This window comes from Xiphias gladius, chromosome 20 (assembly GCF_016859285.1).
Source record: "Xiphias gladius isolate SHS-SW01 ecotype Sanya breed wild chromosome 20, ASM1685928v1, whole genome shotgun sequence".
NCBI lineage: Eukaryota > Metazoa > Chordata > Actinopteri > Istiophoriformes > Xiphiidae > Xiphias > Xiphias gladius.
The window spans coordinates 8,774,363-8,800,293 of NC_053419.1; the positions used below are offsets into that span (position 1 = coordinate 8,774,363).

General features: G+C 41.3%; 1 protein-coding gene across 2 annotated transcripts in view; it reads right to left on the reverse strand.

Moving 5' to 3' along the window:
* skor2 (SKI family transcriptional corepressor 2) overlaps nucleotides 1-24,677 on the reverse strand; it is a 30,433-nt gene extending 5,756 nt beyond the window's left edge. The window contains exons 1-2 of one of the 2 annotated variants that reach the window (XM_040157634.1): nucleotides 24,644-24,677; nucleotides 58-2,071 (exon numbers count right to left, since the gene is read on the reverse strand). In XM_040157634.1, the coding sequence (XP_040013568.1) occupies nucleotides 58-2,046 (1,989 nt within the window). In that variant the 5' untranslated portion in view covers nucleotides 2,047-2,071; nucleotides 24,644-24,677. Of the gene's footprint in view, nucleotides 1-57; nucleotides 2,072-3,527; nucleotides 3,613-24,643 lie in introns of those variants that run through there. The other variant, XM_040157633.1, reaches the window with a different exon arrangement.
* Between the last annotated feature and the right edge of the window lie 1,254 nt (nucleotides 24,678-25,931).

A 25,931-nucleotide genomic window follows, 5' to 3' on the forward strand; every position in this document is an offset into this window, starting at 1 on the left:
CTGACTGCAACACCATTTAAATAATAATTAGCTAAAGTGGCCTGGGGGGATATTTACGTTTTTGTAAGCTGGGTCCTCTCGGTGAGGTGGGTTGGAGCTGGAGAGAGGCAAGCTCGCTGGAGGGGAAGCAGGCAGGCTGGGGGACTCCTGCTGGATGGGGTCCGAGGAGGAGGCGGGGGAGGCGCTGGGATACACAACGCCACTCCCTCTCTCTTTCCCCCTCTCCTCTCCGGCCGTGTCGCTCAGTGCAGGGAAGTACAGGCCGGTTTGAGTCTGTGGTGGCCTGCTTGTGAAACTCCCTTCCTCCTCCTCGTCCTCCTGCTTCGATGACTCCACATCCACCTCCCCCTCCTCCTCGCTCTCCCCTCCCTCTGCTTCTCCGTCGCCCCCGCTTTCACTTCCATAACTACAACTGCTGGTGGGCGATAGCCGCTGGTGGCGATCTGACCCCGCAACCACAACCCCAAAGTCCTCGTCTGTTGCCCCAGTGACTCCTCCACCGTTGCTGTGGAGTTTGGCGATGCTCTCTGCATCCTTGACTACGGGGCGGAAGGCTGAGCCATAGCTTGGCTTCCTGGTTTGGAGGGTCGGGGTGTCCAGGAGTTTGAGCCATCCCTCTGATGTCACAGGGCGAAGGTCAGGGGTTACCGTTGTGCAGTCTTGGTCGAAAAGCCCCGATCTCGGTGTCGTGGTGCCACTGCCAGAGGCCATGGTTGCACTGACACCATTTCCGTTGGCAGTTACAGCTCCAGGCTCACTGGGGTCTGAGAGATCCAGAAAGGCCTGCCTAAGAGAAGGGTTGTCTGCCAGCGAGGAGAGGGCACTGGGCTGAGGCTGGAGGTAGGTGGGGACAGGGATTCCGCCCGCTGCTCTCGGTGGCCAAAACATGCAGAAAGGGGGATAGAAAGTGTCTTTGCGGCCAGGCCATAAAAGACCAGAGAACCCTGCTCCTTTCTGCCCGGCTGAAATGTCACTGTCCTCTTTTTTCTGCTGGCAAAGGCTAAATGCTGGGAAGGGGTAAGGTGAGGGGAAGAGTGACGTGGGAGGGAACTTCTGCAGCATGCCGAAGCCTTTGCTTGGGACGGGAATGACAGGGTAGTTACGCGATGCCTTACGAGGAGACAGACTGCCTCCATCCAGATCATCCTCGTCTTCAAAGCGGCCTCTTTTCTGAGCACCCAGGTCAGGTCCCATCATATGAGGCACCACGGAACCTGGGAGAGTCTTCATGGGCCCCATTGAGGGACACTGGGCTGAAGAGGGCAGTGCTCTCTTCCGGCTGCCTCCATTAAACATAGCTTTGACGTCTTCCCATGCATAAACCAACTCATCAGGTGGGTGCTTGTCACTGAGCTTGAGATGTCGTCGCCAGGAGTTAAAGTTGGCCGCATCAGGTTGGGTGTACTTGGCGTCCGGTGTGCGGTGGGAATGGAAAATGAACTTATTCGGGGAGAAGTACATGTTGCAGAAGGAGCACTTGATGCACTTTGCCCTGGAGCTGTTGTAGCGTGCTGGGATGAAGTTACCCCGGCAGCCCCAGGCGCACTCGTGTGTCACATCAAAGGCAAAGTTGTCGGGCAGTTTCGGCGGCGTGTTCTCTCCCAGGAAGGACTTGCACAGCCGCTCGGCTTCCCGCTTGGTGATCATGCCACAGCGGCGTGACGAGATGGGCATGGCACCGGCCCGACGGAGAATCTCCAACTGAACCGGGGTGCACTGGACACAGGTGATGCCCAGTGCCACGCGACGATTATGAATCTCATTGTAGCTGTAGTTCTTGAGGAGTGTGTTGGAAATCTGCGCCAGGCAAAGTCTCTCATTGTTATCAATGACCAGTGATACAATGGGAACGCCGTACAGGATGACCTGGCCAACCTGGTTGGGCTTGAGGGGTGAAGAGGAAGAGGAGGGAGAGGGTGAGGATAAAGAAGAGGATGAGGAGTGGAGGTGGGTGGGTCTGGGTGGAGTCAGGGGTTCCTGCTGGTAGGGGCCTGTTGAGCTCGTCATAATGATGTCATTAGAGCTCGAAAGATGGGCTTTATCCATACTTGGAGGAAAACTGAGGAACGACCTGAGTGAAAGGAAAGAGCAAAAGGAAGAAACACAGAATGAACATGTGTCAACATGTGTTGCTGCCTTTGAAATTTTACAAATTATAGTACCAAAAAAACCCCTCCGGTAAAGTTAAATATATGCCCTCTCTCTCTGTATCACATATACCATGCCATAGCTGATCATTCCTTATAATGTGCGCTTAGTCTTCCAAACACATGTAAACAAATGTGCACATTGAAATAATGATTATTTGAAATGACATGCATTCAAATTAAACGCGTTGAACTCCCAATTTACATCCAAGCACAACAATGCTTTTATTTTCTATGTATTAAAGAACTGACTAAATATGGAAATAATATAACATCAATACGCATTTTGAAAAGGCGATTTCAGTTTGCCTGCAAAATAAATTGCTGTCATCTGAACTACTCTTTAAAAATTATTGAGTACAGAATTTTTTAAAATAATTATGACATAGTTTAAATATTAAGGAATAGTTAAGTGAGGTTCTTGGGTGACAGCAAGTGCAAATACTGCATTCATATGTCACTTTTCCGCATTTATGCCTGCATTGTCAAAATATTAAATCTTGCAGTTCAGTTAATTAATTCATTTTCCAGAAAATGATAGTCTGTAGCATTTTAGAATATAGAAGATAGATGATAACACTCCTCTAAAATAATTGTTACAGTTAAAGTTCAGCCTTAGCCAGCTCTTCCCCCAAACGTATGGGCACAACCTAATGTTTAAAGTTCAACGCATTCGGGGGCCACAAGGTCTAGTCTTTTTTTTTTTTTTTTTCAAGATCTCCTATGAATATTTATTTAGATTTATTCTAAAAAGCATGAAAATGGCAGAAGAATGACTGTGAAGAGAAAGCATGCAAAACTTTTTTCATGCGCTGGCTGAGAGCAAAATTTACTGCGCTGTATTATTTCAACAAATTATACTGTATTGTTCTGAGTGTGAAATACAAAGCACAATTTTTAACTTTATGCTGAACATCTGCTCAGTCGTGAATAAGTTATATTACTTGGAAATTAGCTTTAGTTTTTCATAAAGGAAGCAAATCATGAAATATATATTTCAGAAATTCCCATTTTTACAGCACCTAGAGCAAAAAACTAAACTATTTTAGTGCGTATTACATTTGTGGTGTGTTTTAAAAACAAAATATAGTACCGAAAAAAGAGCGAAATCCGTTTTTTTCCCCGACAACTATTTCAAGAAATGTACGTTTCAACAGATAAATTGCTTACACATTTATTACCAATTATTTTCGCACGTTTTATTCAGTGCAGTATGTTTATAATAACAATATTGGACAGCAAGGCGTTGATATTAAACGGGCCGCAGAATGAAACGAAACCAAACGAAAAAGGTGACTTTTTGAATGAACCTGGGACAAATGATTACGGATCAGTTACGGACGCATTAGGTGCAACTGTGGTGGCTGCACAACAACCTACCCAATACACTAGGTAAGCGACGGGCCTCCTGCTCTGAAGCAAGCGCTCCGTTTGGCTTCCGATCCTACACGACACGTTGAACTAGATGCAATTTTAGAATTTCAGCGGAGCCCGAGTTTAATTCAAGCCGGTGCAACGGGGCCGGCCCTCAGCGAAGTACCGCGCCTGTCAGTTTGTCAAGCATCCTGTAAAAACTTACCCATGGAACAACATTGGAGGCGGGCTGAACGGTTCGTTTATCTCGTAACCAAAATACTTCAAAATAATAATGAGAATAAATAATAATAATAATAATAATATGCCATTGGTCTACAGTCATTTGAAATAAAGGTCGGGAAGGCAACGGAATGTGAGCCGTTCACAGACATTTTCCTCAAGCATTTCCTTCTTTAAGTCGTTTTAGGAGCCTGTTTTCTGTCCCATTGCTCACTTAAACACGCGGTTTTCATTCAGCGACATTTTAGCCAACTTTAGCCTTCGACTGAAATGCTCGAGCCATCCTTACCTCCGACTCCCGGGAGTAATCCCAAATGCGTCAACCAAAAAAAAAAAAAAAAAAAACCTCTCACGAGAGAAATCGATTTCTCCTACACACTTTCAAACAACTCATTTTTATCACGTAAACGAACAGATTTTCACTGAATCATATCCGGGAAACATGGAATCGCAGCCAGCGGTTGTCTCCAACTGAAGAGTGAGCCTGCTCGTGAGATGTGAGTAAACTGCGACGCTCGCGCCGGCTTTATTCGCTTTTCAGAGACACCACGCGCAGTCCTAATCCGTCTCTCTCTCTCTCTCTCTCTCTCTCTCTCCCTCTCTCTCTCTACAACGCACCTGCCTTGAGTTTGATTGGCGTGTAGCTCGAGCTCAGCCCACCATCCAGGAGACACACACACACACACACACACACCCTTCCTACATACACAGTTTCTCTCTGGTCTTCTTCACGCGCTGTGCTGCCCCCGTCCATCTGAGCAGAGCTCTCGCTAACAGCCACTCAAACGCATGAAAAGTCAAACTAACGGCAGGGACGCACGAGCCCGCACTGCAAACACATTCGCGCGTGCTTGAAATGACCCCCCCCCCCAAAACCCGAAGTGTCAGAGGGCAAAACTCGAATGACTATACCGCAAATTCAAAACAGAATTTCAGATTCAGAGCTAATTTACTCACGATATTAGTGACTGAATGAATATGAGTTTGAAATGAATCTGACACTGCTCTACAACCAGTTGTAACTACAGTAGGGCCTACAAGCTGTCGCTAGTGGATGGGTTACTGCTGGTCGACCGTACATGCTGGGGGGGGGGGGGGGTCTTTGACATTTAATACTTTGGAAATCCCTGGAATAGGCCACACAACACAGGCGTGTGACTTTTGATACACAAAACCCTGAGCCGGGAGTTAATTACCAACAACCTGGCACCAGACACAGCCAAGCAGACGAGCCTGGCATCGGAAATGTGGCTTTTAAACACAGACACAGACATTAGCCTGACCATAGGGGCCCAGAAAGAGAGAAAATAAAGGCTGAGACAGCAGTCAGACAGCCGGGCAAGTCTGGGGATCCGAATAATGTCTGTCGGTACAGCTGATACCTGCTACACTCGAGGCTGAGGGGGCTACGCGTGCGGGTTGTTCCCAGGAGGTAGAGGGCAGCAGGAAGCAGACCTCCACACCTCATCTGCTGCAACTGAGGGTCAGAAGAGCCCCCCAGCCAGGACCCGATGCTAAGAGCGGCAGTGACAATTCACCTGAAGAGGCCCCTCAGAAAATTGCAGTGTAGGATTATTTAATTTAACAAAATCCTGTGTGTGTGTGTGTGTGTGTGTGTGTGTGTGTGTGTGTGTGTGTGGGGGGGGGTCGTCTCTCGGGTGGCTAAGGAATTCCTAGCTACGCCCCTGCTCCAAGCTCTTCAACCAGGCATGTTGCTCCTGCTGCTCAATTACTTCTTCCACTATAAATATGCAGGCAAATTACAGATGTGAAGGCACAGACCTAAATATGAACCCAGATATCAGCTGCCTCATAAGTCGTCAGCAAACGTTCGAAGGATGCAAAACAGGATCTCATCTAACTCTGAGCAGGAATGCGGTGAGGTGTTGTCCCAAATACTGATTGTCCCCGTTAATTAAAACGACTTAATGAAGTTCTTTTCAGGACAAATTCTTCTGTGGCCCATGTTTCACGTCAGGGACAGAAAACTAAACAGGAAAACCTAATGCCAGAGGTCACAGACGGTGGTTGTTCAATTGGGATGGAAGTTTCACAATGCAATACGCAGACATGTCTAACATAACGTAGGTGTGTGTTTGTGTGTCTGAGGAGGATAGCTGGGAAACATCAGAGCAGACTTTGCATAGTTTCCGGTCAAACAGACGCTTCTCGTGAATGGCAGGGGTGCAAAGTTTTTAACATGATGTTCTCGATGATACATGGAGGTCAGAATAACTTTGCATGATAAATATTGTCCCTGCTGTAATGTTTTGTCCCTGGGGCACGTAGGCCGGTATGCATTCGGAATAATAAAGAATTACTGTGGGGCCAATAGAAAGCAGGGGTGCAGAGAAGCAGTACGAATGATAATGTAAGTTTCAGTAGTCCAGCCGTGTGAGCCCTATTAAAAGGTGCATTCACAAAGCTGCAGTTTAGATCCTCACCTTAATTTATCTAAAAAGACTTTTACACTTTTGGAAGTAATTTAGTTAGACTTAAGATAGCTGATGGACATTATAGACCCTTTCAGGTCAGAGCTTATTTATTTATTTATTTATTTATTTTGGAAATGTTGTAGACTTTCAAAGAAGCCACTCAAACTCACTGAAACACTGAAGGGTTGAGAAAAAAAAATGTAATTGAACCAAATCGTTTTTCAAGTTCTTTTTTTTTTTTTTTTAAACTCTAAATTACACATTTATCGGTCTAAGCGAGTGTCAAACTGGTTAAAAGGCTGCCGGACATTAGAATTGGTGGAGAATAAATCACAGCCAATCTTTCCCCAGTAGCGTCTTGACGAACATGACAGAACCGCTTTTAGGCTCAGTCCTAAATCTGGTGCTTGTGTGCCCAAGCGACACGGAGGAGAGCACGAGCCCCATCTGCTCCTTCTCAAACCAATTTGGGCCGTCAGCGCGCGCGCTTTTGTCTCGCGGACGGAGGCCACGGGAGCCCCCCCGCGGCGATGGCGCCGGAGGGAGGGAGGGGTGGGGTGGGGTGGGGTGGGACCGGGGGGCCGCGGGCGCGAGCCACGCACGGGCCGCGGCTACTGACACGGCTGACGTCACAATAGAGCGAGGCGAGGCGGTAAAACGACGCAAAGAAACACAGGTAGAGAAGCTTTCAGAGCTAATAACCGACCATTTTCCGTTCAAGAAATCAATGCACTGCTTCTATAATATTTCTTAAATATTTTATGAAGACTTCGGTGTTGAGTTTATACTGTTCTTTTAATAGTATTTATGCCTAGCGTTACCAGTAGCCTAAAGGTTACCAAGCAACCTTTCTGCCAGGTTCAACCTTTAGCTGAAAGATAGATTTTTTTTTTTAAGTTTTTAAGCCAAAGGTGGATTTTTTTTTTTTTAAACTATGTGTAATCTCCATCATCATATTGATTTAACGCAGCCTAAGTCTTATGGCTGCACTGACATAACAAAATGACTAATAAAATCACGACCGGCGCGAATTCCCTGAGTTTCTAAACGACAACAACGAATCAATGACGAATCTTTGTTTTTGTTTTGTTTTTGTTTTTTTGGAGAAGCGCAAGATGAAGCACAACTTTCTCGCAATGCTCCTGACATGTTATCAAAAGCGGGGCAAGTCTGAACCACGTGAAGCAGGAAAAGGCTTATTGGAATACAATGGCGCTATTAGCCCCTTTGGAATACATTTCACTTTTTTCATAACGCATTAGCCGGTCGCCCTACTGAGAAATTAATCATGCGTTTAAAAAAAGAATTGCTTGTGTGACCTCGGAGGGTCAAACCAGGGAGACAGAGGGAGAGGGAAGTGCTCAAAACGTAACAAATTAAGAGCTACAACACTAAGTGAGCTTGAGCCATTTAACATCAAATCTGTCAATAAATGAAACATGCCCCGGCTGAGTGATAACCATATCGAAATGCTTCACACCCCCCCCCTTCTCAAAACGCACTGGATCAAGCCTGAATCACCAAACTTCCTTGTTGTCATTAAAATATTTTCTAAAAATAAATAAAGAAATAAAGAAATGAATAAAACCTTTAAAAAATGAATTGATAAAGGTTAATTCGTCTATTTTTTTATGACCCAAAAAAGTATTTTTACTTTTTTCCTTCTGTCTCTCTGAGAATATAAAACATATCACAAATGGGTGTTTAACCATGTGCCAACGTATTCCAGCCCATCCTGTATCAACCCACCAGTGCTCATATGAATTTATGTGGATTTAAAGGCAGATGTAGGCTACAATATGGTGCACAGTCGCCCTACATGCCCCAGTTTTAATCCTTACTTAATGCTGCACGTCTTTTACTGAATGAGACTCTTCTGTTCATCTGCAGTGAAGATTTACTGTGCATTACAATTAACACTGATCTTAAATAAAGGGGAGAAAATAATAATGATGATTATTTACGATGCGTTTAAGTCCGCCCCCTCCCCATGATGAGGAAAAATGTATTGTGTATGTGTGTGTGTGTGTGTCTGTGTCTGGGGGGGGGGTCGTGCGCGTGCGCGCGTGCGCGTTCTGCTGTGTCACCATACATACGGGTCATTACTCTCTCTCCTGTTCTATGCGTTTTATTGCAATATGAATTAACTTACCATAATAAAAGAACTCCAAAACGTTATTGGTGAATTTACCTTATTACTCTTTTATCAAATTTACACATTTAGTCATTCGACAGCCTGCTATTGGGCTACATTGACATACACTGCATCCTATATCCTGCTGTATAAAAATCAACACTTCTTTTTTCTGTATCATTACATTTTGGTCCATCTTCGTTTTATTTATTGTACTAGGTTAAATGTCACCAGCGCACACGGCATATGTGAAACGTTCGTAGCAACAGTAAAGGTGGGCACGTAGAGCCATCTGTTTTAATTTAGCTGTTATTTGTCATGTTTCTATTTTTACAGTGTTGCCATACCAAGACAGACGCAGTCCTGTGAATGATGCCGTCCTCGGTTTGGTAGATGTGAGCTTGCCTGGGGCGGATGTACCAATTAGCGCAGCAGACCAACCACTAAAGATCCCCATATTTCATCAAAGATCTGGAACATTAGCCTGAGTGAATTATTAAGAAAAGATCATTTTACAAAACGCATGTGATGCAGTGTTGAGAGAAGCTGAGTGTTTTTATCAGCCAAATATGCGTAGGCCTTAAATCCTTTAACTGAATGCATAGGCCCCATAGGATTTTAGCCATTTATTTATATATTTTTTTAATGTTTTTTTTTTTTTTTTTTTTTAAGAAAAAGCAATGAAGTTTTCCCCCAGGTCTCTGCATAGTAATTAATCTGACCATAACGTAATGAAGGCAAGCTATACATGTATAAAAAACACAAGTGTGTTTTGTTTTTTTAATTCCTCTAATGACATAAGAATCCAGACAGCAGATCTGATTTTGTGTGTGTGTGTGTGTGTGTGAGTGTGTGTGTGTGTGTGTGATGGGCCTTTAGGGCTGTGTGGGTGTGTGTGTGTGTGTCTGTGTGTGCGTGTGTTTATTGCACAGTTCCCTCTCTGACTAATGCATAATAACACACTGCATATACAAGATAAACTAAATTAATCAGTAAAAAGCTGTTGTGACACAATAGTAAAACTCCACTTCAGAGAGACTTTAATTTGCTACATAAATATTAAAAGTATATAGACACGTAGGATGCAGTCGCGTTGAGTATCCACTTTAACCATAGGAGGTTTCAATAACTATTCAGTTCACCGAGTTTACATTATATAATAAAAAAAGTGAGAGTGGGTTAACAACACTGTACATTTCACCTGCTCGGGTCAGTTAAATATTTTATCCCAGAGACCCTCACTAACAGTTTGGGCCTGTCTGCACCAAAATTCCCATGTACTGTTTTGAAATATGGAAAAAACAAAACAAACGAACAAAAAAACCTTCCTTAATTTAATTAAATTGAGAAAGTATTCACATCGCTTCAATAGAGAAACCTTCCTCTGAGACAGCAGCTGGTAATCCAGTCTGTCTCAGCCCACTGTTAATGGAAGACACCAGTAAAATACTGTGTTGAAACACGCTCTTAAAATTAACAATACCATTCGTGTTTATATGGAGACATTTAAATCACCATATTAATTTATTTCTTTAACATAATATTTTATCATCTAGTATTTAATGAGACAAAGATGTGCACATGCATTTAAACAGAGGGGTCAGAATTTAAGAGCAACCAGTCTTATAATGAATAAATATCCATTTAACATAAGATGAAATTCGTGAGTTTATGGACACAACTTTGAGGGATTTTGTGATGGCTCTAACTCTACTGTTGTTATTGAGATTTAAAGTGTCTCTGTGGTAGTTAATAGTGAGTTTACAGTGGCCCTACTTGATATTATGTTTTAGTATCTCATCTGTGTCAAATTTCCATGATCAACTTCAGTTTCTCTGTGGCGTTTGGACCTTTGCAGCATTTACCATGAGATCACCGTGGTTGTATTTCATGAGCGGTTTTGTAGGACTGAATAAGAATAAAGTACACTGAGACCTTCTGGGAGATGCAACTTTACTTACTGAGTGATCCGGGTTCATAATTAAAGACTTTCTTGACTTTTAATGACCCCTGAACACAAGCAAAGTTGTGGAAGTTATTATAAGTGGACTGAGTAATGAGACGTTAACAGTGAACGCTGAGCTGAAGCCAATTAGCTCCAGTGCAGACAGACTGCTGGGCGCTACAGTGCGCTTTAATGGCAAGGAGAGCGCCTACAGGGTCAGAGGGTGCGGGGTGCAGTGTGTGCATGTGTGTGTGTACGTGTACACGGGCGTGCGCGTGAGGAGGGAGCACATGACATGTCGGAATTTTTTTTTTTTTTGTTTTTAATTCTAATGTTCGAGAATATGGGCATGATGTGAAACTCTCATACTAATTTCCAGGTTGCTGGTTAGCTGAGCCATTTGAGTGTTGGAGTTTGCTAATGTACACCATATACTGTACAGTATGAATTACCAAAATATTTCAGATAGCAGCTTTAAAAGTTGATTGACATGGAAAGTCAATTCCAGTGAGTGTTTAGTTGGCGTTATTTTGTGGTCAGAGTTTCATTATCTTCTCATCACAACGGACTTGAGAGCCAGGGCTGTTTTGATAACACCTTCTTGTTTCTATGTTAAGGTGCTGTCAGCAGTAATGTAAGGTATACAATACAATTTGAGGTTAATGGGCTAAAACATGCAACACCACTGATACGGTTTCTTAATCATTTTATCTTCTGAATATAGCTCAGACATGTTGCGTTTATAAAAATGATTTCTTATGACATTAGAACAGGATTTAGCAATAGGATACCTGAGTTGATCATCTTTAAATTTTAAGGGATTTATCTGATGCTGTTAAGCAGAGCTACTGAAAAATGGTAAATACAAAAAAAAGGCAAGGGGGCTCAGTGTTTTGCTTAAAAACACACTGATTCTCACACCCTGAATCTCGTGATCTTGTGGCTGTTGGAAGTAATAATTAAGACAACTGCTTTATGAGTTTTGTTTTGATCCTCTGACACAAAATTTGGTAAAAGGGACTGTACTGGTCATATTTTCAATGTTTTTTTGTTTCAACTCTCGTACACCTAGTTGTCATATACAGCATTATACAATGCAAAACATATTACTTAATTTTCTGGATCAGGTTTGTAAAGAGAAGAAAAAGAGGCAGAGAGAGAGAGAGATCTTAGGCAAGTGACACAATGTATAAGACTATTATCCCTCGTCCAAGAGAATCATTCAGTTCTCCGCGGGGTGTCAAAGCGACACATCTCGGCGGGGAGAAGATAACTAACCGAGATGATCTCACAGTATCACGGCTTAATTTTCTTTACTGGGGAATATTCGGCGGTAATGTAACTTAAATAGGCCATTGTGGAGCAAACTGCATCGTTTTATATGGGACATAAAATCACGAAAACTCCCCAAAAAGGAAGATTGGCACTTAGGCCTGCACAATGCGTTAAAATGGATTCTGAATGAATTACAACAAATGTCGTCCCATAAGGCCTGTACTCAGTATATACTCGTCGTGTGCATGTGTGTGAGAGCTTGTTTTTTCAACGAAAACTTCAGCTCCTCATTGTTATTGTTTGTACACATTGAAGATCATCTTAATTGCCACATGATTATGATCACATTTGAAAAGCAAAGGCATGATTAAAGGCATGAAAGTGATTGCCTTTTCTTGTGTGTGTACATGGGCGTTTGTACGTTTACACTTTACTGAAGCTCATACGCAACAGCTGACAGGTACGACTTGAGTGTGCAATATGAGGGCACATCAGCAGGACACATTCTGGCTACTGCTGTTACTGAACTTGCAACCTGTTGGTTACAGCATGGTCTTAGTTTCCTGTAAACCAACCGACAAGAGCAGCAGCTTGAATCAGATCTATTTATTATGCAATATATGGCTAAAAGTATATGGACATCCACCGTTCTGTTGTGTAATTTTGTTCCGGGGCTGTTTTTCATGTTTTTCATTAGCACTCTTAGTTCCAGTTAAAAAAGATCTCAATGTTACAGTGTATAATAATATTTTAATTTCTTTCCTGCACAAAGCAAGGTCCATAAAGAAATGGTTGACTGAGTTTGGTGTGGAAGAACTTGACTGGCCTGCACAGAGCTCTGACCTAAACCCCATCCAACACCTGCAAATCCCTGCAGACACGTTCCAAAATCTTGCGGAGAGGCCTTTAACAGCCTCCACTCCCAGAGGAGTGGAGGCTGTTAAACACAGCCACATAGTTTATATGCAAGTCTACATACATTATACTAGAAGCACGATGCATTTATGTCTCATCTTTCCATTTGTCCATGTTTCTGACTTGTCTGTCCATCTGCCCGAGTAAATAAAAGGTATGTTAATGTCAACATTAAGGGCTCTATTAGTGCTGCAGACAGGAAGTGGAACAACCAGGGCTTTTTCTATTTGTTTATTATTAATGAGGACTGGAGGTTAATCTACCGCTTAATCACCAGGCAACATAGAGAGTGATGCAGAGAATGGAGAGGGTGAATACAAGGAGCGAGTGGAAAGAGTTGATTTTCCACAGAAATCAAACAGAGGAAGTGGAAGAGAGAGAAGTAGAGGAAGACATCAGTATTGGTGACCTCATCAACTATGATATCAATCAGCAGCATATGTGGTCGTGTAAAAAACCTCTGTAATTGTCCCTGTGACAATTAGCTAAAACATGAGATCATCCCATTAGTGCACTGTGGAGTAAATGTTGTCCCATCTCAGTTAAAATGCTATGGCTTCAAACAGTAACTCCCTTGTGTTAGAAAATAAAAATTGTAAACACTTCTCAGACAATATTTTTAAATTTTATATCTCCACCCAGCCACATTTATACACACTCTGAAACAGCTTTTGGTAATGCACCTTGGATTTGCAGTCCCATTTAGTTGGTTGTTCTTTTCTTATTCCTCTATGCACTGGTCAAAGAAAAATATTTCTTATTCCCTAGGGAATAAACCCCAAACACTCATAAAATTAAGTTATACAAATCAGGTTTTGCAAGCATGTTTTCCATATGTATTGCTTTTTTATCAGTCGTGCCAGTGTGTATTCAAGAGGCTGACTCAGAGGATGTTTTCCCAGGTGTCCAAAAACTGATTTTACTTTCAATCAACCCAAAATGGAAATAAAAAAAGACAAGTCACACAGAAACATGTGCCAGAAACCCATGTGTAATAAATACAACTAATTATATGATGTTAACAAATTTAAGGCAGCAATGCATTGTGAGGCTATGTGAAAATGAGTCAATTTGTGACAGGAGGCCTGAGTACACTGCGGCTGTTGAAGCCCAGTGTGTAGGGTTCTTCTCTAGTTGCTTCCCAACAACAAGCAAGTTTTTCCCTATGTCAGGAAATATATGCTTGATACTCAGCACATGTTTGTGTGTGTGTGTGTGTGCGTGTGTGTGTATACCTGGTGTTTGTGTCTTCACAGTGTCACATTACTGTGCCCCATCACCCCAGACAGGCTGCAAATGTGTAATCCTGTGATCTGGCTTTTAATCCCCTAAAACATACAGTACAATATCAGAGATCTCTGCCAGATTATTACTGCGTGGAGTTGATCTCTAATTATTGTTTATGTGTTGTTAAAAAAATAGAGAAAATTCAAATCCAATGATCAACAATTTACTGACACAACTTGATAACTACAAGGAGGATGCCAGGTCGAAATAAAGCACATGATATTTTTACATTTTTCTATGACCAGCAAAATGGAGTCGACTCCGACGCAGACATTGTCTACACTTAACTGCACTGCAGTGAAGTCATATTAAAAAAATGTATTTAAATTTTGGCAGCCTTTTTGACAAATACATGACTGATAATCATCTGTGTTAATATGAAAGAAACAGAAATATGCTTCTGTTAGAACAGAACAACTCAAAGGAATCACTCCATGCTCAGTCCATGTCATTGTAAAACATGAATTTAAAAATAGATATTGAAAAATGTGAATTCTGATACCACACACAACCAAGACCAGTCTCCTGGGAAGAAGCAGCTCACACGTTTCACTGGCAATTCATTTTCAAACACAAGAAAAAAGCACTTTTATTTTTCAATTATTTGATTTTTAATTATTTGATATTTGTGTTAAATGCAGTTCTGCTCAAGGGCTCACCATTATAGATAGAGGCTGTGTTTTAAAGAGGGGCCACCAGGCAAAATGGTAAACAACAGAATTAAATGGTAATAATTATTGTTCCAGAAAATAATTATTGTTCAGCTTCCTATCTGCACTGGTGTTTAAATAACAACGAATATTAGCTGTCTTTTTTTTCTGTAAGACAACTGTGTGTGTGTGCGTGAAGATGAGATGGCTTAAGTTGAATCACATATGCAGGGCACAGATAGGTGCACTCAAGAGGCAAGCACAATAACACACACACACACACACACACACACACACACACACACACACACACACACACACACACACACACACACACACACACACACACACACACACATGCAGTCCGACAGATAAATAATGTATATTCTGCATGTTATTTCATTAAATATGTTATCATTTTTATAACCGAAAGGAATTTCCTACACTCAGTAATTAAGTTTACTGATTACTTTTAGTTACTTTCTGATTAATTTGAAATTTTTTTAAGTTGTAAAAGTAATTGTAAACATTGGAAAAACATGAGAAAGTTTGGGGAATTTATTTCAGGTTTCTTTATTCATTCTTTATTTCAAGTTTTTTTTTCCACTACAGCAATTTGCCAAATTTATCTGTAATGACCTCTCACAAACAAAACAAGTCTTGTTTCTCTGACACAACTTTTTGCTCCGTCTTCCAAACAGGATTCTGTGCAGCACATATGGGAGGACTTTACATCTGTATTGTTTTTGATGTGCTAATCCCGCACATTAAAACTCAGCATCAAAACAGCTTTTATCATTATTATTGTTATTATTATTCTGCCTGATCTCTCACTGAATTACTGCTGATCCACTGACCTGAAATACCCTTCTACAACAGTGTGCGAATTGAAGGATTAACAGCGGGGCTGAAAGAGGCATGCAGGATATGTTACACTGATCTGACGGTCCTAGTGATTGCAGAAATGTGAGCCTTTGTTGTTTTTGATGACATCCAAACAAGCTTGAGTCACACGTGCAAATCTATAAACACACAAACAGCTAACGCTCGCTGACGTAAGCACATATATAAACATACTGTGCCTTTTATGCTACAAAATGTTTTTCACGTCCGTTTGGGTGGATTATTTTTCCCTCACAATTACTATAATCTATTTTTCACAACCTAACGACAGATGTTATGAATAAAAGAGATAAAAAAACATTTTAATACTAAACACATTGGAAACGTACTGAGATTCATTCATACACAGGACATTATCCTTATATAATTACAAGAGTTATTTTAGATTTTAATTACATTTTAGAGTGATAATCAGGGCAGCTGTATACAGTATGTCTTACACCTTCACTCAGAATGGATTTTGTTGTAAACCTGTTGTTGCACATTGATGCCATATCTAAATTTTTAGTTTAAGTAACTTACAGTATGTCAGTACATCAACTAAATGCCTAAACATACAGCAAAATGTTTTAGAAACTATTTTATTGTCCCTACATGGTTACCAACCCATTGGTTACAAGTTAACACTATGTGAACTCAGGTCAAGTCGGTTTTACTCATATAACCCATAAATCACAAAATACCCTCAGAGAGCTTCATCTGTACCACATAAAACACCGTGTATCCTTAGACTCTCTATTATTTATATGAATATTTAGCCATGATAGCAGCATCACTGTAGGGATAGCAGTGTGGGTCTATAGGAACTCATTTGTCTCATCATCCATCAAGATTTTAAAAAGCAGCAGTTAAATGCTGTAATGGTGAAACATCACATGGTCACAGAGCACTTTATAGCAGGGTCTACATTGACATGTGAGGTATTTTAGTAGTTTGTTTTATGTTTAACGTGCAATATTCTGTTACAATGCACAATATTAGTGAGATTTTGTTGTATATAATACGAAATACAAAATAATATGTTGTATTGGTTTTTATGGATTTAATTGGTCTAATTGTGTGTGTGTGTGTGTGTGTGTGTGTGTGTGTGTGTGTGTGTGTGTGTGTGTGTGTGTGTGTGTGTGTGTGCATGTGTTTGTGTGTGTTACAAATGATTGTAGGGATGTTTTTAAGCATGTCTGGCAATTAATTTGATGCATCAATGCTCCAGACAAATTTAGACATTTTTACACATTAAAGTATATCTTACTATCTTATCAGTGTATTGGTCATTGGTCTATTGGTCAACATCTTAGAAAATAATCACATTCCCATTAGCCACAGCTGAACTTTGTGTTTAATGCTACCGATACCAAATGCTAGCATGCTAACAGGGTAAACTAAGATGGTGAACCTGGTAAATATAACCTACTAAACATCAGCACGTCAGCATTGTCACTGTGCTAATGTTAGCATTTAGCTCAAAGCATTGCTGTGCCTAAGTGCAGTCTCAAAGGGCTGCTAGCATAGCTGTAAACTCTTACGGCTTGTCTACACAGAAAGCATTTTAGCCACATTTTAGCCACATGTGAGATGGACAGTCGTCCATCTCAGAGATGGACAGTCATCCATCTCACATGTCTGACAGAACATGACCCGACAGAACGGGACCCGAAGCGTATTTTTACACTTTGGGTCTATCTTGCTGTGTTTTACACACACAAACACATTGATTGTGTGTGGGCCTCTGAGTGCATCTGAAACGCAGGCGAACTACAACTCAATACAGTGCCTGAGTGCCTCCTGTGAAGACACAGAGCACCAGAGAAGCGGCTGGTGGTCTGCTAACGTGCTGCTCACACTACACCTTCTGTGTAGTCATGGTGGTAGTTTACTCCCCACAGTATGCCGATGCATCTCTCTGTGAAGTGACTGTGACTACTGGCAGAAGTCAGTAGTAGAATGTGTGTTGCAGAGTCTTTGTACAGTCTGTTTATGGCTGTATAAATCTTACTTTTCTTTTGTTACTTTCACCATGATGAAAAATCAACATCCTGTAAATTGTACTTCCAGGATGAGCGGTCAGTCCCTTCCTCTCTGAAATTGTCTTGAAGTTGGTGAATATCTCTGTTTTGAGTGTCAAAAGTCAGTCAGATTGAAATCTATAGGGTGAATGAGAGAGAGAGATCTACAGTATTCGCAACTGGAATTAGACACGTTACCCTCTTTTGAACTGAAAATCCTCAGACTCTGATCTGGAGGCATCAGGACAGCCCGGGTTTATAAGATATAAACCATTCACAACACAGTATAATTTCCTCATAATCACACGTCATTGAATTTTTAAGAAGAACCGGATATTTCTGTGCAACACACAACACAGAGGCACTGTAACGCGTTCATTTTAATTCCAGTTGCCCTGAAGTGGCCCTGCTGCCCTGCATTTAACTCTTAAAATACTTCCTTTACCAGCTTTCACTCTAAAACATGGATTAAAAATCATAGCTGAGAGCATAAATATGTTTGTGTGTTTGGCGTGTGTATTTGTTTTTTATAAAATCCCTGCAGCATATTACACTTACAGGGGCTCTGAGCGCTAAGTAAGACTCACCAAGTGTAAAATTGACAGATGGGGCTATCTGGGCTTCCTTAAGTGCTCAGGGACACTCACACAGTTTGGGTGGGTCTCTTGTCATCAGTGGTACTTTGGTTAATGATGACAGCTGCACTCAGTCGTGATTTACTTATTTTAAAAGAGAGTTATCCTCCAACTACACCCACCTCGCCACCCTCACTCAACCTCTGTTCCTCTCACAGATGAAATTAAGAACAACATGTTGACTTCTAAATCTAAACATTAAAAACATATGCAGTCCATTAGCATAGTCCCCAGATGTTGCGGCGGTAATCCCAGACCTTCTGCCATTCTGATTGGCCCAGAACTTTAATCACGAGATTGTTAATGCAGAGCACTGGAAACAATGAAAGTGCTCTGTGTGGCGGGAGCAGGAAGTGACACACGCAAACAAAGACATTTTCAAAACAGATTAACATAAAAAGTGTCAGAGGTTGACACAGGATACAATATACACTACATAGCCAAAAGTACGTAGAAAGGAGTGTGTACTTTTGGTCCTGGGGTATCATTCATGTTTGGGGGTGGGACCCGCAGTTTCAGTTCTGTTTAAAAAAATACCACTGGTTCTACTGGTGCTTGTGTGTTTTCTATAATAAACAATTTTTTGAAATCTGAAAACCACGCCATAGGTATCTAATGGCAGGACCTTATAGGTGGAGAATCTGAAACCTGAGAATGAGTAATTTTGAAAGGAACCTCCTATCATTGTTACATAGATGATGTTCAATTACACGTCATTAAGGTCTCAAAATGTAACTGCATAAACTATAAAATATTGGATGGCAGATAATTTCTTGCAGCTCATAGCTGAAAAAACAGAAGTTTGTATTTCTCTCCAGGCCGGCCTTGTCCCTAAAGGTGACAGAAAGTCTTGGTTTTCTTCCCCCCCTCTGTTACCTCTGAAATCTAGGTGTCACTATGGACCAGGCACTGACTCTTGACCACCATGTGATATGTTTAGTTTGCTTTCTGAGGAACACTGTCAAACTCGGGCCCACTGTGTCTTAAACTGTCATGGAAAGGATGATTGACACTTCTATGTCATCCCATCTATACTATTTTAACTCCCACTTCACTTGCCTTAGCACTACATTCCCTGGATTACTTACTTTTGAATAAGGCCTCTAAAACATCTCCGACATAAGTGCCTGACCTCACTAATGCTCTTGAGGCTGAATTTGATCAAATTCTTGCACCCAAGTTCCAAAATACGGTGGAAAGTCTTTTCAGGGGGTAGGAGGCTGTTATAGTGCCCATGGCTTTTGAATGACATGTTCACCAACCACATGTGGGCATATCGTGTCCACATACTTTTGGCCATGCAATGTATGTATGTATATATACACACTATCGATAGCGCTTGCATACATGTAAGACGTACATGTCACACATTCAAGCACAGGCTCAGGAGGGAAATGCTAAGTCATGTGGTGCAAAAAATCTTAAGGCGATTTAAAATGGTTATTTTTCAGGCACAGTTTTAAGTTGATCCTCTGAGTGTCTGATCTCTAAATGAACGTTACAGATTTAAATCCCCCCCGCTCTCTCGGGCCCCAAGCTGCTGGTAAACCTCTGACTTGTATTTGAAACCCAGAGGCTACAAACAAGATAGTTAAGAGAAAGCAGATCTTAAATTGTGCTGTCTGCTGGCCCTCTCAGCCATTTGGTTGACATTTGCTAACTGATTTCAAGCTGCAAATGGAACCAGCAGACGATGAAAGCATGTTTTAATACCTGTCATTGTCTCTTCCTCTTATGTTCATGTTCTGATGCGAGAAAATCCTCTGTGTACAATTCCAGTACATAAACAGCATGACAGGTTGTTTCAACAAATCTTGTCCATTGATTTAAAAAAATGAACCTGCAAAGATATCTTATAATGCTCAACATTTTTTAACCACAGATCCAGAAGACACTTTTTATGGCAACGTGGTCTAGAAAGAATAAGCAGACAAACACAAAAGTGAAAACCCGTCATAACCCTTCATAAAAAGGTGCAAAAAAACTGAAGATACTTTGAGCTGATGCACGCTACATTTGTACTTCCCACTCAAACCACAAAGGCTGTAACCTGGCAGCTCTAAATATAGAAATATAAGATACAAGGATTCTGCTTACTCTCATCCTTGCATTTGAGGCACAGAGGAAGCATGATAAACCTCTGAGTTATATTTGACACACAAAGGGCATAAACTCAGTTTAAGAGCTTATATGATAAATTACTTACCAAAGTGCATCCCAGCAGCAAACAAATGTGTCGCATGTTCCACAACAATGTCGCATCACTGTCCACGCAGCCTCCAAGTGTCGACGAAGAGGCAGACAGACACCTAATGTTATGACAGCAGCCGTGTTCCATTACCGTGGAAGCTAAACAGCTAGGACGAATACCACAGGAAGTGCCACAGCTACTTGCCACAGTAACCCTGTGCACTTGTTGTCCATCTGTATATGTCACATAAAAAGTCACATTAAAACTGTTGTAACTAATCAAATGTAGTGCTCTTGCATGTTTATTTAAAGTTTTGCCTTTGAGATTTTTTCGGAGTCAAATTAGTGGGTTTTTTTATGATTTTTTTTGGTAACCTCCCACTTTTTATCTGGATTCCTGGTAGATTTTCTTCAGTTACTAGGACACATCACTTGGTGTGAGTTGAAAACTGCCTTTTCCACTGTGATTTAAAAAAAAACACTGAGTGGAGGTGTAGGGAGAACAGCAGTACAATACCTGAACAGCACTTTCGAGAAAGCAAAAACACAGCACGGTGCCCCGTGGCTCTGTACAGATAATGAAGATCCCCATTTGTACCTGTACATTGTGAAAAAAACTAAGGAAAAGAAGCAATCCCATCACGAAACATACCTAGTGACACAAGCTTTAAGTGTGCTGTCAGAGACTGCCAGGCTGTGAATCCTACATTCCAGAGATGTGGGATTAGTTACATAAAGTATGGCTGTTGTCTCTCCAGCTGATGCAGGTCACAGTTTTATAAGCCTCTGAGATGTACTTGAAACATAAAGTTCCTCCTCGGCCAAAGGTCAAACACGTTCCAGGAAAAGCTGAGCTTTATTTCACATTTGCACATGTTTGTATGTACATACTGTACTTTACTGCACATCAGGCACAGTCTACAGCATGTGTGGTGCGGAAAAGTAGACTGACATGTAACATTATTATCACACAATCTCTTTTTCAAACCTTGAATCTAGTTCATTTTTTGTTCCTGGATTGTGATGTTCACTGCATTAATCAAAACCTTATTAATTAAATGACAAAGATTTAATTCCTGATTATTTCTTAGTTGATTAATATACCTGAGTGAGATATTGCTTTGTTAATTCATGTGTGTGTGCTCCCTTACATGCTTTGCCCCCAATTACAAATCCTTGCTCGTAAACACACACACATGCACGCATATGCTTGTCTTTGCACATGTACAGACACTGAGAAATGACCCCCTGACCTAATCAGATTCTATTATTCAAGAAAATAAGTATTTCATCATACTGGTTTATATACGGCCAACTAGGACATTCACAAAGACAAGCACGCTAGGGCTGAAATTATTTATCGATTAGTTGATCAAAAGAAAATCAATCCTCGACAAGTTTAATAACCAAATAATTGTCATTTATCAGGAAAAATTCAAAATTTTTGCTGAGTCCAGCTTCTAAAATATGAGAATTTACCACACAAACACCCACACAAACTGTTGGATGACATATGGCTCCAAACATATGGATGCTGTCATTTGTAAACCTCACAGTTGCCTAAAGACAGCTTGTTAGTGACGAAGGAAAGTGTTCTAAAAAAGCCTTTAGTTCCTGACCCATGTTTAATTCAAGTCTAGATTTACAACTTTTAATTAAGAGTATGAAAAATGCCAATGTGGGAGTTACAACATGAGAGCAGACACATGGCATTTTACAGTAATACCTTTCATATAGGTCAAAGGGGCATCAAGTCACTTAGGCGCTGTAATGGGTGATCTGTGATCACTGCATATTTACCAAAGATATCAAATCACTCTCTTTCGGTCTCTGTACATTAACACTTTCTGGTATTTACAGCAGCTTTAACTTATAGTGTGACAACTGTATATTGAAGTAATCGAGAGTAATAACAGGATCAGAGGTTCGGCCAGCAGCGTATTTCCATGCCAAGGGGTTAGTTAAGGTTAAGTATTCCTTGACCTTATGAAATGCATATAATCTCAGTGTAAGAGATTTTCTGTTTTTAGCAATGGTGGACACCTTATTTTGCAATTAAAATCTCGTTTGGTTATTTTATTTCATAAAAGTCCTACCGGAATCTAGCACTGGAAACAGAGTTAAAACTTTTGAGACCTTATTTGTATTTGTGACTGAATGCCATCTGCTAATCTGTTCAATTCTAAATTTTCGTCTGTGGTGGGACAGCAAGAACTGGAGATTAACCATTCATAAAGACATGTAAAGGTACACAAATGTATACATTAATGTGCATGTCCACAGCTTAGCAATATAAGATAACTCTCCAAATTCCAAATGTAAGTAGAAAGAGATGGGAATTATTGGCCCCAGATGTTTCCATCATGGTCTTATTGTTGTGTGACATAGGTTTTCAGGATTAGGATTAAATCTGTATGCAGCTCATGTTCTGACATCTAACAGCTGCAGATTTTCACACATTTGCAAAGGACAAACAATGTATTTTTGTGTTTTCTAGTTTAAAATACAATATCTTTAATTCAATGTTAATCTTGATGTTCAAAGTAGGTGGTATTATAGTTCAAAAAACAACAAACACTGGATCACAAATACTTTTCTTTTCAATTAGTAAAAAAAAAAAAGTACAATCTTAGTTTGGTGGGGCGAAGCTGTATTTCAGAACCACGGACAGAAACAAAAAGTGTTAAGAGGTGAATGAAAGGCAAAAAATATGAATGACAGTAAAATGTACAAATGGTCCAGAATTTTCTGTCAGCACGTGTACTGTGACTACCCAAGGCTCCGTCAGTATATGGCTCATGGATTATCTGGATCAGAGTAGCAATGGCAGCAGGGTAAGCAAGGTAGTCCAGAGCTTCTTTTCCATAGCCATGTTATCCAGCTCTGCCCGACTTATTCTCAGGCCTTCCTGGGTCAGGTTGGAAGGAGAAGGTGCAGCAGTACTACTTTGACCTCTTTCTGTATGTTTGAGCTCCTTACTCTGTCTCTAAAGTTGAGCCCAGCCACTCAGCCATAGAAACTTATCGGCCACTTGAGTACCCAAAGCTCATGACCACAGATAAGAGTTGGAACGTAAATTTACTGGTAAATTGAGAGCTTGGTCTTCAGGCTCAGTTCTGCCTTCATGACGACTGTCAGATACGCTGACTGAATGAGTCAATGCTGCAGCAATTCACCTGTCAATATCATGCTCCATCTCCATTTTACCCTTGCTAGTCAACAGTCACTTTGGGCTTGGTCCTAGCCTGAACCATATTTTTTCAGATCTCAGACTTGGCGGTGCTGACTTTAATTCCCAACCTCTTCAGCCTCAGCAACAAACCCTCCCAGCACATACTGGAGGTTATTGCCCAGTGAAGTCAACAGAACTATATCAACAGCAAAAACACTCTCCACTCAAAATTGGAACTGGTGACAAGGACAACCTTGGCATGGGCCAACAACAAACTAAACTTACCGTTAAGACTATAGAAGCAGCTTTCAGTCTAATTTTGGCTCTCACTCTTACTCCTGGTCAGCCCCTATTCAGGAGATCGGTACCAAAGGAAGTGCGGTACATAGAGGTGAACTCAACTATACCCACCTAGTACCACTTCAGTTCTTGCACTAGTTTCCCCTCCTTCTTTGCTTGGTAGGGGCCATTCCACATCAGAAGAAACATTTCACACACCAAGGGCCCTGCCAACCATCTGGCAATATACCAAACCCCTACACCTAACACTGAATAGGTGGTGGGCCCACGTTACTCACCAGCTGGATGTCTTGGGAAACCCCAACAAATTAGTGTTTCAGAAAAGTGCTTAAGAAACCACTGGCCGGAAAAATCTAAACACTGAATAATACTAGAGTGTTATCATTACATTGGCTCACAGGGTGAGGCTAAATTTACTTAAATTGAGTGTTTGACCAAAATGTGCCTGTAGAGGAATAAAGCAGGAGGAGGTATGCTAAGATCAGAAGCAAAAGCATGGATTATTAAACTTTTAAACGATCAGGCAACATAGAGAGTGAATTCAGCTTCTCACCATGGGATATAATGTCATTATAAAATACAACTAGTTAAGTCACAGATGCAGAGAGGATAGAGGTGATGGCAGAAAGAGGCCCATGACCCAGTTTACATCTCACTGCAAAAGGATTATAACTGGAGTTAAAATAAATATGTTTTTGTCATGGATTTTTCTGGTCTTAGGAATTTTACTAATTCCTCTGGCTCCATTATGAAAACGCTTAAAATCACACTTATTTCCACCAACTTTTAAGAAACCCTGCGGAAAATCCAAGCATTTTTGTTAATAACAACACTCCCTGAGGGATGGTTTAATTTCTAGTCTTTCACTCCTATCTGTGTCACTGAGCGTTCCTCCTGAACCCGTGGAGAAGACTTGACTGACGTGTAACTTCACTTTCTCTCCCCCCTCATCCTCCTCCTCTTTCCCTCCCTCCCCTTCTCCGTCCTTCCTCTGTCACGTCACGCAACGTGTCCTGCGGGATCCGGGAAATGATTAAGGAAGACAGTTTCAAATACCTTTCAAGTCTCTCCCTGATGGCATCACAAAGTAGGTGGGCATGGAGAAGGTGGTAGCTGGCAAGAGGAGCATGACGAGCTGCCTGGTAGAGACAGGAGAGAAGGTGGATATATGAGTATATTTGATTTTACGTGTGCACGCGTGTGTTCGTGTGCGTGTGTGTGCAGATGCCTATGTGTGTATGCGTGTGGGAAAGGGGTCATTTGTGTGTACATGGGTTTTTATACAAATGTGCATGGGGATGGTGGCATGCTGGTGGGAGGTAAGACTGCTGGTGTTTCTTGGTGGGTATAGGTATCTTTGGATAAGCGTGTGTGTTCAGGTTCATTCACTTGTGTTTGCAAGGTATAATCAGCGGGTATTTACCCGTGTATAGTGTATGCAAATGACTGTTTACGTGTGTGTGTGTGTGTGTGTGTGTGTGTGTGTGTGTGTGTGTGTGTGTGTGTGTGTGTGTGTGTGTGTGTGTGTGTGTGTGAACGTAAGAATAAGAAAGAGACACAGCAGAGGCAAGAGAAACAGACAAGAAAAACAGCGAAGAACAACATAGGAGTTCACATAGGAGTGTCTTGTTCACAGTGACATACATACAAGGTCCCTCATTGTGACATGCTGCTCATTGTGGCTTGCTGGAGTGTGCACTACATATCTGTGTGTGTATGTATGTCTATGTATGTGCCTATGTCTGTGTGTGCATGGGTCTTTGTGAGAGAGAGATAATGAGATCTTGTTCAGCTGAGGCCTGGTCTTGATCCCCAGAAGCCCTGGACTCATTTCAGTGAGAAACCTCTGAACGGAGTGAATATGAAACTGAACACCTCTGGCAGAAACGCAAACCTGGTCTCAAGTACAGGGACCCAAGCAGACAATAAGCCCATTATGCACTATAAACCTACAGAAGGCCAGGATGATTTGTTTTTTTTAAGGATAGAACTTTTTTCTGACATCATTCCTCAATTTCCTTTTTTCAAAGAATACAAAACTCCCTACATGGTACTTTGTTCAACTGCTTTCTGGAGCCTGTGGGGTTTTTCTTTGTGTCAACTGGCAATTTTTCTTTCTGAGCTGCGGTTTTTCATCTCAGCTTGTACAGCAGAAAGAAGGGGCCCTAAAACTTGTTTTCGTCAGGGGTGCAAGTACTGGTCCGGAGGGGGGTTATTATGTTATTGGGAACAGTGTCTAGTTGATCGTCACTCAACTGACCAACTGCACGACACTTGAAAGCACAAAAGCCTTGTGACTGTATCTATGTAAATTGTTTTAAGATCCGGAGATAATGGCTTGTCA